Source organism: Haemorhous mexicanus, chromosome 1 (genome assembly GCF_027477595.1).
Source record: "Haemorhous mexicanus isolate bHaeMex1 chromosome 1, bHaeMex1.pri, whole genome shotgun sequence".
NCBI lineage: Eukaryota > Metazoa > Chordata > Aves > Passeriformes > Fringillidae > Haemorhous > Haemorhous mexicanus.
Window position 1 is genome coordinate 62,496,976 of NC_082341.1, and position 17,730 is coordinate 62,514,705.

The 17,730-nt window shown below is 40.5% G+C and overlaps 2 protein-coding genes across 5 annotated transcripts in view; one reads left to right on the forward strand and one right to left on the reverse strand.

Annotated features, from left to right (window-relative positions):
- Positions 1-3,756, forward strand: part of GPLD1 (glycosylphosphatidylinositol specific phospholipase D1) — a 23,207-nt gene extending 19,451 nt beyond the window's left edge. For 3 of the 4 annotated variants that reach the window (XM_059851346.1, XM_059851337.1, XM_059851327.1), the window contains exons 21-25: positions 282-458; positions 762-922; positions 1,181-1,207; positions 1,300-1,350; positions 2,510-3,756. In XM_059851346.1, coding sequence (XP_059707329.1) covers positions 282-458; positions 762-922; positions 1,181-1,207; positions 1,300-1,350; positions 2,510-2,587 — 494 coding nt within the window. In that variant the 3' untranslated portion in view covers positions 2,588-3,756. Of the gene's footprint in view, positions 1-281; positions 459-761; positions 923-1,180; positions 1,208-1,299; positions 1,351-2,509 lie in introns of those variants that run through there. The other variant, XM_059851357.1, reaches the window with a different exon arrangement.
- On the reverse strand, positions 3,203-16,828 carry MRS2 (magnesium transporter MRS2). Its single transcript, XM_059851385.1, has 11 exons — positions 16,482-16,828; positions 16,196-16,269; positions 14,645-14,681; positions 13,900-14,012; positions 13,307-13,480; positions 12,497-12,627; positions 11,685-11,801; positions 8,895-9,047; positions 7,682-7,799; positions 6,744-6,857; positions 3,203-5,766 (listed from the first exon to the last, which is right to left on the reverse strand). Exons 1-11 carry the CDS (start codon positions 16,666-16,668, stop codon positions 5,656-5,658), a joined length of 1,329 nt encoding a protein of 442 aa, XP_059707368.1. The 5' UTR covers positions 16,669-16,828; the 3' UTR covers positions 3,203-5,655.
- Between the last annotated feature and the right edge of the window lie 902 nt (positions 16,829-17,730).

Genomic DNA, 17,730 nt, shown 5'->3' on the forward strand with positions numbered 1-17,730 from the left:
GTATTTTGTCCTCATTGTGACAGTAGACAGCAAGGAACTGAGGATGTCAAACTGCTGAAGTCTAACTTGAATGGATTTCTCCCCTGGTACTATGACTAAAAGATTTTTTTTTCCTATGCTAATTAGTGTTAATCCCATATAATTGTTGATGTCATTTGATACATTATATTAATTGTCCATTTTATGTAATGCCAGTATTACCTATAATTTTAAGTATTAAACCTGAGTTCCTGTATCTGATGCTCAACATCTGGTTTTTGGTGTTTTTTTTTTTTTTCCAGACAGCTTGTCTAGGATCTTATTTATGTCCTCAGTGCTGCATCAAGCTGGATTGGCTCTGGTATATGACCTGTCAAACAGCACCAAGCCTTCTCTGCTCAGTGCATTCAGTGGGGACAGGAGGTTTTCTCGTTTCGGAGGAGACATATACCTAAGTGATCTGGATAGCGATGGGCTAGGTAAAGCTTGATGACTCTAGACCAGAAGTGAAGTGTTTGACTTTTGGCAACAGGAAAATTGGTCATCTACATATTCATACGAGTGCTATACACAGTTCAATTGAATTGTACTAGTATTCCATTGTGCCTTACAGGGAGGCCTCTCTAAAATCCCAAGCAACTCAATCAGAAATTGAAATATTTTACTTGCCATCATTAATAGAAATTTCGGTATCTAGAGGCCTGTAAATGCCAGCTCTCCTGTGTTTTGGTCTACCATCAATTCACTTCTGCTGTCTTATATCCTCTTTGAAATATGTGCAGATGAAATGATTGTGGCATCCCCACTGCGGACTAACGGTGTCACCTCAATCCTGGCTGGTGGGGCTGCTGGCCGTGTTTATATTTTCAATGGCAGACAGGCATCCTCAGGGAATGTGACAGGCCACTGCACATCATGGACATCTCCTTGTCCTGAGGACTGGGTAAGAGTACCTGAAAATGAATTCTGGACATAAGTTTAGAATGACAACTAATTAATTACATCCAGTACAAATACCAAGTGTGTTCTGCCTTCGTTCCAGAAAACAAAAGGTTTTCTCAGGCTTCTGAATCTGGGCAAAACTGTCAGGTTCCTCCTGTTTGTTCTTAAATTACTTTGCTGTTTAGGAGCCAGGGTTATCATACTGGTCTCCTACTCTCTTCCACTGACCTTTTATTTCCTCTTTTTTTTTCTTCTTTAGGCACAGTATGTCCTGATTTCTCCAGAGGTAAGTAACCAGAAAACAAATTACTGAGAGAAACTAAAAAGTCCTACTTAAAAAAACTTAGCAGCATTATAACCAGCAATGTTATTTTACAGGAACTATCAAGATTTGGGAGTTCCGTTACCACTGTGAAATCTGAAAGAAAGGTGAGAAAAATTACTGTGGTTGGTTGTTTCATATCATCCTTCTACCTCATTTGCATATACTAGCTAACACCTCACATGTATCTTACATATTTTCAAGTCTTAAGTTCTTTACATAGTTAAGTTACTCTCTGAACCAATAATTAAACCCATTTTATAGACTGATGAGCTATGGAGTTGCTAAAATTTTGGCACCTAAATTAAAAAATTTGAATCACTTTAAGGTAGTCTGAATTCTAAACTGCTTAAGAGTATGCTGAAAGGTTCCATGGGAAATGCAGCATAGGTGCCTTCCCAGCTTCATGCCAACCTGTATGCAAAGTGGATGCTCAGCTGTAGAGCAAACCAGGCACCCAAAACCTCCCTCTCATTTAGTCTTTACAGGCTTGCTGTCCTGGCTATCACCTGCAGTGAACGCTGTTCATATGTCTTGTGTTTCTAAGCACAGAGGTCCAGTTCCTACCTGACTGGTTTAGGACGTGTTTATGTGCCTGTTTCTCTTTGCTTCCCTCAGATGCCCATTTTTTTACCAAACACCAGTTGCTACATTTGTATGATGCACTGAGGAGCCTTTTTTTCAGCTGGTAGGTTACTTAGTGCTTGTTTGGCTGAGTTCCAATGTTCTGCTCACTCTAACATAACCTCCATGAGGACTGGGGTTCTCTGTGTCAGTACAGAGGAAGCCTCAGTACCAGGATGAGGAGGTCTTCAACAAATGGTGTTTGACTTCATGTGTTAAAACATGTGATGGAGAAACACCTGGAAATTCTTCTCAGCTAGATTAGGGTGCATAATCCAACACCTGAAATACAGGCATGGCTAAGTGCAAGTGAGGCCATTCTCCAAGCAGTTGCTTTCTCTTGCTATAGCACCATCTAGTCCACACTCCCCCTTCATCCCTATTGATCTTAGCCCTGAGAAGCAGTTTATATGGGCAAGAGACTGATTTCATTTGGTTCCAGCTTGCTCCAGTTCCCTGAATAAATAGTCTGTTTTGCCAAACTATCTTCTTAATTGCTACTCCGATGAGGTGGGTTGCTCTCTCATTTCCCATCACATTTCTATATGACACTAATGAGATGGTCAAAATCCACGAGAGAAGCTTAAGGCAGCCATGCACCTGCAGTTGCCTTTTCCTAACCTTTGCTCTTTATCCCTGCAGAAAGAAGTTGTAGTGGCAGCAGAGAGAAGTTCTGCGAAAGCTCGCCTTGGTGGAAGGCTTTTTGTCTACTCACTCTAGAAGTTCACAGTAGCCTTAAAGACCAGGGCACACCTGGTCTTCTAGTGAAGAACCTCTGTAGTATTTGTGCTACTTTCCTGAGCCCACACAAACCAACATACCCTATCAGCAAGCTTTTGCTGAATTGTGGTGGGCAGCAGCATCGCTTATCTAGAGCAAGCAAGCTGGTCTGAAAACCTTTTAGAGGTTGAAATGAGCAAGCAGCTGCATTTTTGGTAGTAGTAGTTGGCTGTATAAGGAATGTTCACTGGCCACCTTCTTTCCTGGCCAGATCTGAGTATCTTCTTGACAAAACTGGGAAACTGCAGCACAGCATTTACAATTCTTACATATTGTGCTAAGGATTCTAAGTTATGGAAACTTACTGACAAAATAATAAGAATGGAGCAGGGACAGCTTTAAGACTGACAGAAATGTGGATGCTGATCAACAGGACTGTCTCTCTCTCTTCTCTCTCTCAAGTCTTGAGGCGTGCATTGAGGGTGTAGTGCAGCTCAGATCTCCCAGGAAAAAAAAAGAACAAGCAAGACTGATAAAGTTTGAGAAAATGCAATTTGGCTGATTACTCTTGACATCCTTTCTGCTTTTGTGTAAAATTCCATGACCATGGTAACATAGAGTTGTTAATGGCTTTTATTGTTAACAGTATTGTCTTTAATTAATTAACACTAATTTTGTATGATGCGGGTTTAACAGTGTGTATCAATTATCTATTAAACAACTTGAGCAGCAGAATGTGTTGATACAATTATTACCAATGCTAGTCTGTAGACACATATGTGTGTTTTCTCTCTTGCTTCCTTCATAAAGTCAAGGCATTATTTTTATTTTATATAAAATTGCACAGAATTCTAAAGGTCATACTCCAAAATTGAACACCTCAACCTACCTTCCTATGAATTCTTTCTCAAGGATGTTGTTCTAAACCAATCAAAAAAAGAAAGATGAACATTAGCTTGATTTACAATGCATTCTGGTATCTATTTTGAGGACTTGCCCGAATAGCAGAACACTTTAAAAAAGAAGTTAAATCTGAACTTTGTGAAAAAAAGTAACTGGCTACAACTGGGATTGCAGTACTTATGTTACAAATCTGTTAACTGTGGTATGAGGCAAAACAAGCAGTGTCCTTTTAAGGGCAGAATAAAGATTTTCTCTTCAAATCAAAATGGACAGAACTAGTATGTTCTGTAGCAATTCCATTCTGAGCATACACTCTCCACTGGCTTTTTTTCTATGTATGACCTCCATATAATTTTATTGCACTTGACTGCATTTTGATTACTTGAATTTTAAGAAAAACTTCAAACATTTGCATATGTCTGTAGATAAAAAGCAGTCTTGTAGAAGACATGTCTTTCGCTCTATGTTTTTATTGTGTTATTTGAGTCAATTATGTACAGGTAAAGAGTCAAAAGGAGTTCACAGAAGCCTCCCTGCAAAAAAGCTCACGACAAAGCTTCCCTAACAGATGCACCAATATCAGTTCTGGCCTAAAGAAACTACAGCTCATTTGAAAATATCAGCATCTATCCCCCTTCACACACTGAGATTCCTGGGGTTTATCAGCCAAGGTATGTAATTGTTTTTTGCAATTGGACTGCTCAGTTGGGTGATTTTTTACTACTTTACCTGCTAAGCTTAAAGGCTGCAAAAAAATCAGCTAAAAAACTCAGAAGCATTACAAGCCCCATTCTCTTTCTCACCTTCCCATGCCATTAGAATCTGTACTTAAAAGTCATGTACAGAAGACCTGTTGAAAAGTAACCACATACAACTGACTTGAACCAAACCAGAATCACAGGCCTGGACAACTTTAATTTATGAACCTTTTTATTTCCATCTTTTACTCATTAGTCCTGAGAAGAATGTTCACAGCTACAGCTACTGTCTTTTCAACCCTGCCAGTACAATGATTTACATGGTAGCACCTAAGGAGCTGCTCACCGTGTTACAGATAGATTAAAAAATCCCAAAGAAGAAATGGACAGAGTGTGACGTGATTTAGACACATTTCATGCTCCCTCTACAACCTGAGAGAAACCAGTGGATAACTACATCCTTAAAGAGAAGTCCTAAGAACAAACAGAAATAGTTGCCATAAGGCTTTTACTCCTTCCTTCAGCCTATCACAGGACATCAGGCTTCCACATCTTTAACTAACCTGGCTACTTAATGTGGTGCAGGCTAGACCTTTAACTAACCTGGCTACTTACTGTGGTGCAGGCTAGTCCATGCTTTGTCTTGGAGGAAAGAGAGAAAGCTTTTCTTAAGCCCACCTTAAGAAAAACCAACAACCTGTCTGATGATTTTTACCAGAATTTGAATTATGGCAACACAAGGACTGTGTTAAACTGCAGCTGTATCAATGTGTGTTGAAACAGTGTCAGATGGAAAACTCAAGTGGGCATTATCCACAGGCCCACTTGCCCTGTGCCTAGAACTGCTGTTTGGAGCCTAAATTAATTGCTAAGGAATATACAAGATTAGCAGCTACATTTCAAAGCCTTTTATTGCTCCTTTTTTCTCATTGCCACCAATCTAGAAGTCATGCTTCACAAGAGATGCACGTATGCTTTTGCTTTAGAAAACCTGTTCTCTGCCTTAAAAATCCATTCAAGAAGTCACTCTTGGGATGGGTTTTTCTTTGAAGTCAGATTCCTAAATCTGCAGTTCAGAACCAGAATTATTGATCAGTCCTGACTGCTTCCTTCTTTAAGCCAAAAATTGTTCTCTGTAAGAAGAGCCATTAAGCAAAGCAGCATTTGACAGAAACACTACAAATGAGAATGCCCAAAAAGTAAGTACATGTATGTGATACAGAAAACTAAAGGCACATACATGGGGTGGAGGTGAAACTACAATAGAAAGCATTTTGCTATTTGCCCTCGTGTTTCTCTCCTTATGTGCGTGAGCATTAAAAATTTCATTGTAGGTTTTTGGCAAAAATTATATATTAAATTAGCAAGTTTAGAAATTCTTGCAGTTTTCAGTAAGGAAGAACAAATACAAGGAAAGAGTCCAAAGTCCACCCTGTAACAACAAAAGTCTCTTCATTCCTGCAGTTCCTACTGGTTTGTTAATGTGCTTCTGCTCAGCCCAAATGTTTCTCCTTTAAGACTGGTCTTCATGTCCACTCTTCCAGCTGCTGGTTGGGATTTTTTCAAAGCTGCAGGAACCTAAACAAGAAACAAAATAGCCTGATTACATGAGAAGCTGCTCTACATGTGGCAGAAGGAAGTAAGGCTCCACAGATGCTTGAACCCTGATTTTGCTCCCCTTATTTTCAGAACAGTGTCTTTGGCTTCTCCCTCCCTAATACCTCCCAATATCTTTCCCCAAGTCAGTCAGTATGTGCTGGACTTCCTTTTGAACTACACTTCAGGATATTCTAGTAAACCGTAGCCATAGTCAACAATCCACAACTACTGCCAGCTGATTCTTAGTTGCAAAAGAGGAGAGGGAAGAAGGGGAATTTATCTGAGCCTCCCTTTGTCACTTGTAGCAACTTAACTTTTGACTTTACTGATATGTCTGCTATGAATATTACAGTGCAGAGATGAGGTAGACAACACAGTTCCACAAGTCCTGGCAAGTATAGTCAATAGGGAAAATGACCCATACATGCTAATCTAAGCATGGTCTCTTTGGAAATCTTCCTACAGCTCGGTACCCTCAATGGCAAAGATAACTGGTGCATATGTAAGAGACTATTACAAACTTCAGACTGAGAGTCAGGACATCACAACCACGGCATCATTTTCTAAAGAGAGGTTACAGCTAGTGCTCATCCTCATCATCCTTTTAGCTCTACTTACTCTTTTACAAGTCAGGGACTACGGATCCAGAGTTAGTATGTGGGTAGGAGGACAAGGACTGCTTCTACCATTAGCCCCAGCTCTCCTTGGGCTTCCAGGTGAAAGTAAATACAGCACTTCTCATGGAACAGCCTGCAGCTTCACTTCTGCCCAGTGCTGGGGCTCCCCATCTCCTTCAGTCCAGTGAGGGAGCACCTTTTCTGTCATGGAACAGACCCTGAGCTGAATTTTACCATGCTTTGTGGCCTACCCTAAGATCTAAGCCTTCTTATTTTCTGCCTTAGGAATGGAGTGTACAAGCAGAGTGTGAGGCAGGAGCCCCAGCCAGCCATACGTACCTGAGGAGGTAGTGGAGGATCCAGGTGCCGCCCAAGGAAGGAAAGTAAGCGCCGCCAGATCAGACCACTTCCCAGAAACATAATCCCTGTCACCAACCAAAATATCCTGGGGTCCTACCAACAGAACACTCTCATTAGTCATCCAATTATCTCTCCAGAAAAGGGATTACCCAAAGATAATCTCTCACTCCCCACCAGTGTTTTCTTCCTTTAGAAGAGGAAGCAGTAAACTCTTTACTATCAACAGCCAAACCCTTCCTTGGAAAAAGGGCTGTTTCACAGCAAAGCATTTTATTTAGGATCACTGTACTGTATTCTGTTACTGTTCCATGCAGTTTTCCTTCCTTCATTGGGAAGTTTGAAAATTCAATCCTTATATTTAACTGATTTGAAAAGGAGTAAGTCTTTGCTTGGTTTATTTGTTTTAAAGGCGGCATGTGCAGTTTTAAAGTTGCACCCCCCCGAGCTGGTACCCCTTCCTCCCCAGTTTAGGTATAAACAATTACTGACAGTAGAGTAAACAATTACTGACAGTAAACAATTACTGACAGTAAACAATTACTGACAGTAGAGCACTTCCCCTGATGTGCTGGAAATGCCCTGGCTGCTTGACAGACACACTTGTATCTGAAAGACAAAGCTGCTCTTTTCAGAATAGAATATCATTAACAAAACTTTAATACTACTTTATAATCAACTACTTACACAACCAAAAATTTGTCTTCCTATTTCTTTTCCATGGACATGACACAGAAAAAAGGCTGCAATACAATACTGTGCAGTTTGCCATGCAGTAATTTGCTTACAAAAGAAGTGATTGTATGAACACATGAATCACTGGAGCTTTGTCCATGGAAAGAATGAAGTTGTACCAAATATGAAATAAGCTGTAAGAACAGGACACACATTTTATGATAAACACAGAACTTGTTCCTTACCTCTTCAAGGGATGACTCCAAGTTCATACCAAATGCAACTCCTATGAGTCCAAAGAGAGAGACAGAGAAAGTCCCCATGGTCAGCTGCAAGTTCAGCCTCATCATCACATTACGGTGGCTAAAGAAGGGAGAAACATCTGTAAGGGGAACCCAAAAATTTATTTGCTGTCTAAATTCTTAAATTCCATATAAAATGCAGTAAAAAAGAGTAGTGGAAGAGAGGAAGTCATGCTGAAATTATGTAACTCTGTTGCATAGATCATGAAACCACGGTACAAAGAAACTATCATTTTGACATTGCTACATCTGGACACCTCTAAAGGGTGCAGGTTCAGCTTAACCATCATCAGGCTCTCCAGTATTGCTCACTTCTCAGAGGTGTTTATACAGAGGAACAGTAAATTTCTGCTGAAATTTGTAACCTCACCACCATCTGGCTGCAATTTCTATGTCTGTATTCACAATGGACAAAAATTTTTTGTTACCTTGCAAATTAATACATTTTACAAAAAAAGAGAGTTGCTAAATGCTGCAGACTACAAACTTCAGTCCTTTTGGGTGAATTTCATATTCAAGTCTTCCACAAAAAGATTTTTGTGGTTTCCTGATACAGCATCCACAAAGTGTTTCTACAGATAACTCCTCAGTGCAGAGGAGAGAGAATATTAAACACTGACCTCAGAGTGGCATGCTCGTGCAAATGCAAGCTACAACTCTTTTTCAGTAAGTAATCTGACTAAATGTGAAAAATGTAGCATACAGAGAGAAAGAGAAACTTGCTCCCAAGCTATTAATTTTTGTATCACTCTACAGAGTAATAATTTATCTTGTACTGGAAACCTGAGTAGCCAAGCCAGACTCTGACTAGTTATCTTCTCTGAACAGAATTTTAAAATGCTTCTCAATTTGCAGACATTTCCTGTACTGGATAGCTCCCCTGAAGGGTTTAGGAGAAGCTAGGTTTCAGTGCTAGGGAAGACTGATGCCTAGCTACAGAGTTACATACTAATTACACACAGTAATTAGGCTATCTTCTTGCTTTGCTTTATCCAGTTCATAACTAGAAAAGCACAATGCAGCTGCTGTGACTACAAGTTCATTCAACCCTCACTAAGACACAATCCTCCAACTTTCCTTGTAGTAAAATCTGAGAAAGTCTAGGCCAAGAAAATCTAAATTCCAGATTTTGATAATCTAACAGATGGTAGCTAACCTGTCCAGGTTGATAAAGATGATGCTTTCTGAGTCGTCAATCAGTACTCTGAGTTCACGAGCTTCATTTAAAAGATCTTCTGCTTGTCTGTAATAATTCTCCAACAGCAGCTCCATTTCCTCTGCATGGTCAATCCCAGATGTACTCTCCTCACTGTGAGCAACAATTTATATTTTCCTGGTTATATATACAAATATGTATATACATCCTTATTGTAGAGAAGTGTATTACTGGTGTGTTGAGGCATGTAAGAATTGTGGGGAACAAGAATGCTGTTAGAGACTACACCACAAAATCCAACCTTTTGGTGAGGAATTTCTATCAGTTCCAACAGCATAAAATAAAATAAATACTTCTATATTTATCAGCACCTCAATAGAGCAGTCAGTTAACATTTGATGTGCTCAAAGTATGCACACCACCACAAATTTTAATTTTTTGGATATTACAAAGATAAAAAGTTATAAATTTTTTATATATTATTAAATTATTATAAAATGTTAACTATTTTGACAGATTAACTTTTTGGTGCCCTCAAGTGGTGAAAGGTGGTAACAGTGCAGTAAAAAAACTTTAACAATAAACAACACAAAGTCAATCCACAAACAATTACACAGTGATGGAGATGGTTTAGGTTATATTAAAATGGTTTAATAATAAAGCATTTGAGCTGTCCACAGCAATTCCTGCAAAGCATTCTTCAATCCTGAGGCAGCCAAGGAGTGACTATCTTAATGAAAGATGCTCCTCTCTAAGTGAATTTTAAAAGACTTTCATATTATTTCAGAGTGCTACTGCTGAAGCAGCAGTCTTCCTCTGAAATACATGTTTCTGGCATTGTGTAGATGAAACTGAGGCATCTGAGTTCTGTAAGAGCTTGAAAACTAAGCAGCAAAGGCAGGAAGATTGTTCATGTATTTTTGTTTTGTGGTATGATCTCTAGAAAGACTGAAGTTTTTAATGAATCTCCTCCTGGCATTACTGACTGCTAAAGGAACATCTCTGAAATGGTTTTCCATGAAAATAACTGCTATGTCTTACAAATCAACCCATGTAAGCTCCCTGAGGACCTTTAACAGAGCACCTAGTTTCTCTGTTTCCAGGGCAGAAACTGAGTAAGCCAACCTGATTTGAAAGCCCTCCAAACCTTGAGGTTTTCACTGCATGGGGATGAGAGGAACTGCAGACTTGAAAGTCTTAGAACACTATCTGCAGTATTACAGATTCACCTTAAGGTCATACTTGATGAGCATCTTTACATTTACATCAGCTCCTCTGGGGATATACAAAATAAAGACAGCCATAAAGACATGAAAATAACTGCCACTGGATGTGCTTTCATTAACTAGTCTCCATCTGTCTCATGACTCTTCCACATTCTGGCATTCCTACACACACAGTTAAGAGGTCTGCCTCATCTCTCTGACCTAAGTTTACCATTCTGCTGTGAAAGATTTCTGATGGCACCTATCTGCCTAACTGGGCTCCTTCACATCCTTTCAGAATGAACTCCAATTTGTCTTCACCAAGTACCACCTATCAGTTGTATCAATCCTGGATCCAAAAAGAGCTGTTAACACATGGCCAATGTGCCTCCAAATGTGCTGTCATGGCTTGTGTTTCTTGGTGTGCCTTGTGCACAGACTGCCTCATTGCATCCTGCAGCATAGCTCTTCACACAACCCCCTATTACCACTCCTACCCTTGTGGACTGGTGTCTGAAAGAAGGGATGCCTGTGTATTTCTCTAGACACAAACATAAGGTGCCACTGGGATCTTTCCTAGATCCCTTACACACTGTCTACCATGAGGCAACTAAGGCTTTGCCAGCAGACTGTATTATATCTAAAGGAAGGCTGTGAGCAAAACCAGGAAAAAACCAGCTGCTGACTCAGGAGCAGCTGGAATTTAGAGCTACCTCTGATACTGCTCCAGAAGATGCCTTAGAAATGCAAACCATGTCCCACGTCTGGAACACTGAGTTTCTGCTGCACATTTAGATTAAGCTCTGCAGGGCAAGACTTCAAACCCACACACCGTGTGAACAGGATTAAAATATACAGGCACTGCAGTCAGGCAAAAGTATCACTCAGCAACTTCACAAAGTACCCTGGAAGGTAACTTCTGTTGTCTGCTTATATATAAAACACATCTCTATGCCCGAGATTTAAATCCAATTCAGCCCAAAACATATTTGGAAACTGTATACATTATCTTGCTGTTTTTTCGTTTTTATTAAAGTGACCAGTGTGCTTCACCAGAACCCCAGAGTGCAATAGGATTGTTTCTGCACATACATCTCCTGGAATGCTGTTCTTCAGGTGCCCAAGGTTACTCCAAGGCCTCTTTCTTTCAGGTTCTGCTTGTGAGCAAAAAGCTAGAAGCAAGGTGTTCAGAAAACTTCTAGCAAAGGAAGTGTGGAATCTGACCTACTCAAGACAAGCTTAAAAACGTGCCATATTTTGGTGAAACTGAAGAAAATGCTCCCAGAATGTGCTGATTTATATTGAAAAATAACATTTGCTTTTTCTGCCATCCTGCTCCTGTTCCATCACATACTAGATGATCCAGCCTGTTACGTCAAGAACTATTTGTAACTGTGTAACAGTGGAGTTCCTCTCCAAAATGGCAACTAAAATGGTTTCTGAAGTAGCAAGCATTAGGGTTTATAAAAAAGCAAAAGACTTTTTCTTTCTGATTTTTAGCAGTAAACACCCAGTTTAGTGTTCAAGTTCTCCTCAAACAAAATACACTGTTAAAAAAATGCATGTGGTTTCAAACTGTACATACAATACTTGTGGATCAGTCCATTTAGAAAGACAGAGTTCTTCTATTACTTCTTCTTCATCTAAGATCTCCAGAATTGTTTCTTTGAAAACTTTAACATCTGTTTCCAGTTCTGACAAGCTGAAAGAAGAACAGGCGAAAGGTCAAATAATACCCAGTGTAACCAGCACCCAAAGGTAATCTCTACATGAGTTAGCCAGCCAGCACCCTCACCAGACAGAGTGGCCATGGAAGACTTCCTTGCAGGGTTGTAAGAGATCCTTCAAAACATGCTCTACAAGCCACACACTTAGCTGTGGCAGTGATCTGTCTGGAGACCAGTGAGGTACAGACACACACTAAAAGGCATCCAGATGTGTTTCTGGATGTATTTGTAAGCAAAAAAACCCAAGCACTCTTTGAGCACACAGCAAGTGCATGTTTGCACTATCATATGAGTGAGGCCAATACATTAAGGTAGCACTGTACAAGTAACCTCAAAACATAGATGTACACAGATTTACAAAGGTTTACATTAAAGGGAAGGTTTTATAAGGTTTACATTTTCATACTGTTTGATTCTCTTAGGTATTATTTTGTTTTGTCAGATGCTATTTAAGAAGCATGACACCATTTCTGACTCTTCAGAATTTCCTTCCCTTTCCCACTGTATCACTAGTAATTCATATACTGACTTTTATGATTCCAAATAAGGTGAACAATCCAGCATTACAGTAATTAAGGAATAAAGTATCAGATACCATTTTTCTAACACTTTAATGCATGCCATTTTCTATGGTCACCTTCTAGTGTCTTCACAGCTTATTCTTAGTTACCTCTTGCCATTTTGCAGAAGAATGCGTAGTTTACTCCTATCCACGGATAAAAGCTTGGGATCCACTAGGGCTTCCAGTGTCTCAAGGATCTGAGGCTGCAAAGTGTTAAGTCTTCCCTGCAGTTTGCTGATCTAGATAACAACATGATCCTTCATAAGAATTAAAATAATTCATTTAGAATGATTTGGGCAACTGACTCCTGTCTCTTAACACAGAATTCACAGTAATAGGTATTTATTACAACCTGATTTCCAGTGCCTGGGAAATACTTCCTATATGGATACCCCATAAACACAAAGCCAGCGCACAATATAGTATTTCATGGAAAGTGAACTGAAACCCAGTGACAACCACACCAATAAGGCTAATAAAGCTAAAACACTATTGTCTATAAATGTTATAATAGAATTAGCAAGCACAGATTTCTATTGATAGCTAGAAATCTCATCTGACTCCTCTTATAAAGAGGCCAAAACCTCAGCAATTTTGTGTGATTTTCATTCCAGCTACAACATATCTCTAGAAAGAAATTCTGACTTGGTTTTTCATTATCCAAATGGTAGTGAAGCCATCATATCCAAAAATTTATTTGGATAAGGGAATGAAAATTTCCTTTACTGGAAAGGGAATGAAAACACACATACACACAAAACCATAAGAACTAAGAAGTCAAAAAAAAATAGAGAAAGTGGAAATGCAGAATACATTTACAAATATATACATGTAGATATTAACACAAGACTAAAGTCATACAGCCGTTTCTGTGTAGCAAGAACTTCCCAAACATTTTTTAAAAATGAGATAGCTCACCCAGTACTGCAGAATTGCTTCTATGGCTCGGAATTCAAAGGGCAGGGAATATGTGACTAGTTGACCTTCCCCAGCCAGCTGAGATGCTAGTTCATTGAGGAGCCAGTGTTCCAGACTTAAATTACGATAATCTAGTATCAGAAGAAACTCTGGTGTTATGACAGCCTTCAAGAACTGAAAAAGACAGTACATGTAAGGAGTCTAAAAAAAAAACTCACTGAAGATTTCTCCTAACACTGTAGCACATTTGATGATTTTGGGCTTTGATAAAACCAATCTTCAAATGTCATTTCAGGTAGGAAATTAACAAAATCTCATGCTAACTGCAAAGAGGCTCAGACACAGCACTGTGCCAGGGACTGAGAAGAGGCTCTACACCAGTCTTTACTTCTGTGACAATGTTAGTAATGTTTCTCCAGTGTTCAAAAAGGAAAATGGTCACTAATGTGTACAGCTGATTATTAGGCAGAGCTCCAAAGAAACATTTACTGCTGGACTGCATGTCACAGAAAGTGGCTGTTTTCTTGCTGTGCAAGAAAATCAAAGTGCAAGGATAAGAGAGGGTTTACACTCAGCTATAAGGAAACCATTACCTCCATTCTCATGATGATCCTGTTGTTCCTGGTTGCAATGCTCATCACATGTTGAAATCTTAGATCTCGAGCTTGAAGACCCAACTCCTGGTACAATTCTGTTTTCTTCTTTTCTATCATGAAAATATTTTTAGATGAAGACATTTAGAGGACAAGCACGTATGTTCCGAAATTACATCCTAGTGTGTTACCAAGTCCCACAAAAAAAACAACCCAGCTATTCTTAAAGGTTTTTCTCCTATTGACGTCTCAATCCAAGTTATTTTCTACAACATTTAAAATACTGTATTTTGAATGGAAAAATTCCAGATATAAGTGAAAAAGTGAAAAAGTTGACCACAACAATTAATTTCACATCAGAAATAACTGACTCCTTTGAGAAAGCACATGTAATCCTGCATGGACAGACAAGGCGGGAAAAGGAGCATGGCGGCCAAAAAAAAAAAAAAAAAAAAAAAAAAAAAAAAAAAAAAAAAGGCAAAGCAAAAATTACCTTCCTGTGAGAGACGGTAACATATTACTTTCAAAATATTACTTAATGTACAAAAACTGTAACAATAGAGATGCTATGAAGGCCCAATGGAAGACAGCAAAACAGAAGAAATGCTGCAACATCTCAAACATAAACATAGTGAAATAGCCGAAACATAATTTTTTTAACCAAGTAGGTTTCAATTGTGCTTTTCTGTACTGGAAAAAGGAAAAAGCTCAAACAAACCCAAACAAAACCACAATGAAAACTTACCAAAATAGGTAGTATTTCCCTCTTTGTCAAACTTCATCTGGAAGAAGGATAAAAAAAAATTAACAGAACCATTGTAAAACAAGAAATCAATTTCTAAAATTATATGCACTTCCCTAGAAGCCAAATGGGAAACACATTATGAAGAGAAAGCAATTTTTATGCTCTCTATTCACAATTAAGCCAAATAATTGCATGAATTGACCACATTTCACTGTGTTTGTGACCAGTGTCTTCTGCATGACCGTGTTCCTACACAAACCTTGTTATGGTGATTTACTGAGGATGAGACTTAGAAGAGACTATTTCTTTTGGAAGAGACCTACAATGATCAGAGTCCAGCTGCTTGACCAGTTCAGGGCTGAACAGAAGTTAAAGCCCTGTGAAAGTATGCTGTCCAAATGCCTCAAATGCTGACAGGCTTGGGATACTGACCACCTCTCCAGGAAGCCTGTTCCAGAGTCTGACCATCCTCTTGGTAAAGAATTGCTTCCTAATGTCCAGTCTAAACCTCCCTGGCACAGCTTTGAGCTATTCCCATGCATCCCATCACTGGATCTCACGGAGAGGAGACCAGCAAGGCATCTTACATCTGGGATTGAAAATTCAGCTATTTGCTCTGTAACACTATGAAAAATTTACAAATAAAACTTAGAAAGTAAAGATTACCACAGACTGTATGGTTAGGCTTTGTGCCCACATCAAGTATTGCAAAGACATACTATTTAGCTTGTAGCCTGCACCTAAATACTTCTTGTCTTAGCATCTGTCACTCATATAATTCACTTAATGCTTGTATTTCCTAATAAAATTATTTTCTTGGAAAGACTGCCATTCTGCATTAATAATGAAGTTTATTGATTTTCCTCATAAACAGCGTAGCTTAATCCAACATTACTGACTTTTAAACTGACTTTCAGTGAATTAAGTCTACCTAAGCATTCATTTCAGAAGAGCTGCAAGGAGGTTACATGGCACCTTGTTGAAAAGCAGAATGACTGCTTTTCATTATCAACAAGGAGACCACATCTTCCTTCACTGGCACTAAAAATGGGATTTTTCACAATATATATATTTAAAAGAAAACCATAATATGCAAACCAAGCAGCTTGCAAACAGCCTTCAGTTGTCTTTAAAAAGACAGCATAGAGAGAGCTTATTTTCACCAAATTCTATGTTTGCTTAGAACTGCAGCTATCAAGACACAAGACCACAAGACTAATAAGGTATTAGCAAGCCTTGATAAACTTAAGAATAAACTTCTGACTGCAGCACTTCCAAGAGTTGACTTGCTTTCACAATTAGAGCCAGAGAACTTCCAGCAGATGCTGGACTTTAGAAAAGCATTTTTATCAACACTATGTACTCTAACTAGTCCTCAAATCAGAGTAGGTCAAAGCAACAATTTAGAACTTAGGGATGTTCTCCGAGACACAAATCCATCTGTTTTTATGACGCCTTAAGATTAAAAAACAACCAATCAAACAACAGGGGAAAAGCACCATCATCTTGCACCGGCTGCCCTCGCTGGCGGAAATGCCTGCAGGTACTTACCACGGCAAAAACAGGAGACACGCTGGCTAGGGTGGCTTGGGAGGTCTCAGTGGGGGCATGTTGATAAAATTTACCTGCGGGGAGAGAACCCAGCTCTACTTCCAGCACACCACCCTTGGCACTGAGCTGCGCAGTGCCCCGCTCCCAGGCTGCGGCACGCACGTCAGGAAGCGCCGGTCACGACAAGGCCCCGACCAACCCGATCCCGACGCCGACGCGCCCGTCCCGGCCGCCCGCAGCTCAGCTGCCCCCGCCCCCGTGTCCCGGGGCCCGACTCGACGCTCACCGGCCCAGCGCAGCCCGCGGGCGCCCGGCGGCACCGCCGCCACTGCCGCGGGCCGGTCCCAGGCGCGGCCCGGCGGCAGCCCAGGCGCGGCCCGCGGGCGGGAGCCGCCGCCCGCCCAGCCGCGGGCCGCGCAGCAGCAGCAGCCGCCGCCCAGGGCGCGGGGGAGCAGCGCGGCCCCGCGCAGCATCGACCCCGCTCGGACCCTCGGCCCGGCACGGCTCCCGGCGCGCAGCCGCGGCGAGGGAGGAGCCCGGGCCGTGACGGGAGAGGAGGAGCGCGGCGAGGTGACGGCAGCCCCGGTGCGGCCTGCGGGGAGCGCAGCCCCGGCGGGACCTGGTGCCTCGCCGGCTGTGGAGTGGTGGGTCCTGCCGACCCGCTTCTGTATTTCTTCTAAACGCTCTGAGATAACTCAGTGGCGCCCTGGAAGTTCGCAGCCATTGTTGTGTGTGTGAAAAATGCGTATTTTATGATTGGCTTTTCGCAAATATTAAAATGAATATTATATGTGTTGTGTTAGAAAGTAATGCTGTACTAATTCTCTTACGTAGTGTATTAAATATAGTTTTAGGTTATAACAAAATGTTAAAATAGAAACTATGCTATGTAGGATACTTTTTTTTTTTTCTAAAGAAAGGACTCGCACTGAGATACCAGCCACAGGACACCTAAATCTTTTAGAGAAAGAGAATTTATTGCCCTGTTATCAGGAGAAACGAATTTCTTCCCGCCTCGCTCGGACAGGATGATGCCGTTAGGATTAAGAGTAAGAAGCTGACGATGACCAGACAGAATCCTGTGTTTGAATGGAATTTATGCATCGTGTATGAGATGTATGAATATGCAACAGGTTTTTAAGGGTTAATCCTCTCTTAACGCGTGTCCTTTTTCGGGCTTATGCTGCCCAGATAAAACATACCCAGACGTCCGTAACTCTTTGTTTCTATTGTCTCATATTGCCCTAATTCAAATTGTCTAAATTATTGTAGTATATGATGTAGATAGTTCATGCTTTGGAAATTGTATAAAAATTATAAAGATCCAACCATGCGTCTGACCCCCATGGCCAGAAGCAGGGCTTTTCATTTTCAAAAGATTTCCCAGACTCTCCCAGATAAAATCATGACCATTAACGACCATTTCTGAAGAATGTCCAGAACATTCACCGAACAACACCTGGGAGAGATTACATCGAAAAAAGCGAGCAACGTCTTGGCTACAGCTGGAAGGAAGACAATTTTGAGGAGCCCAG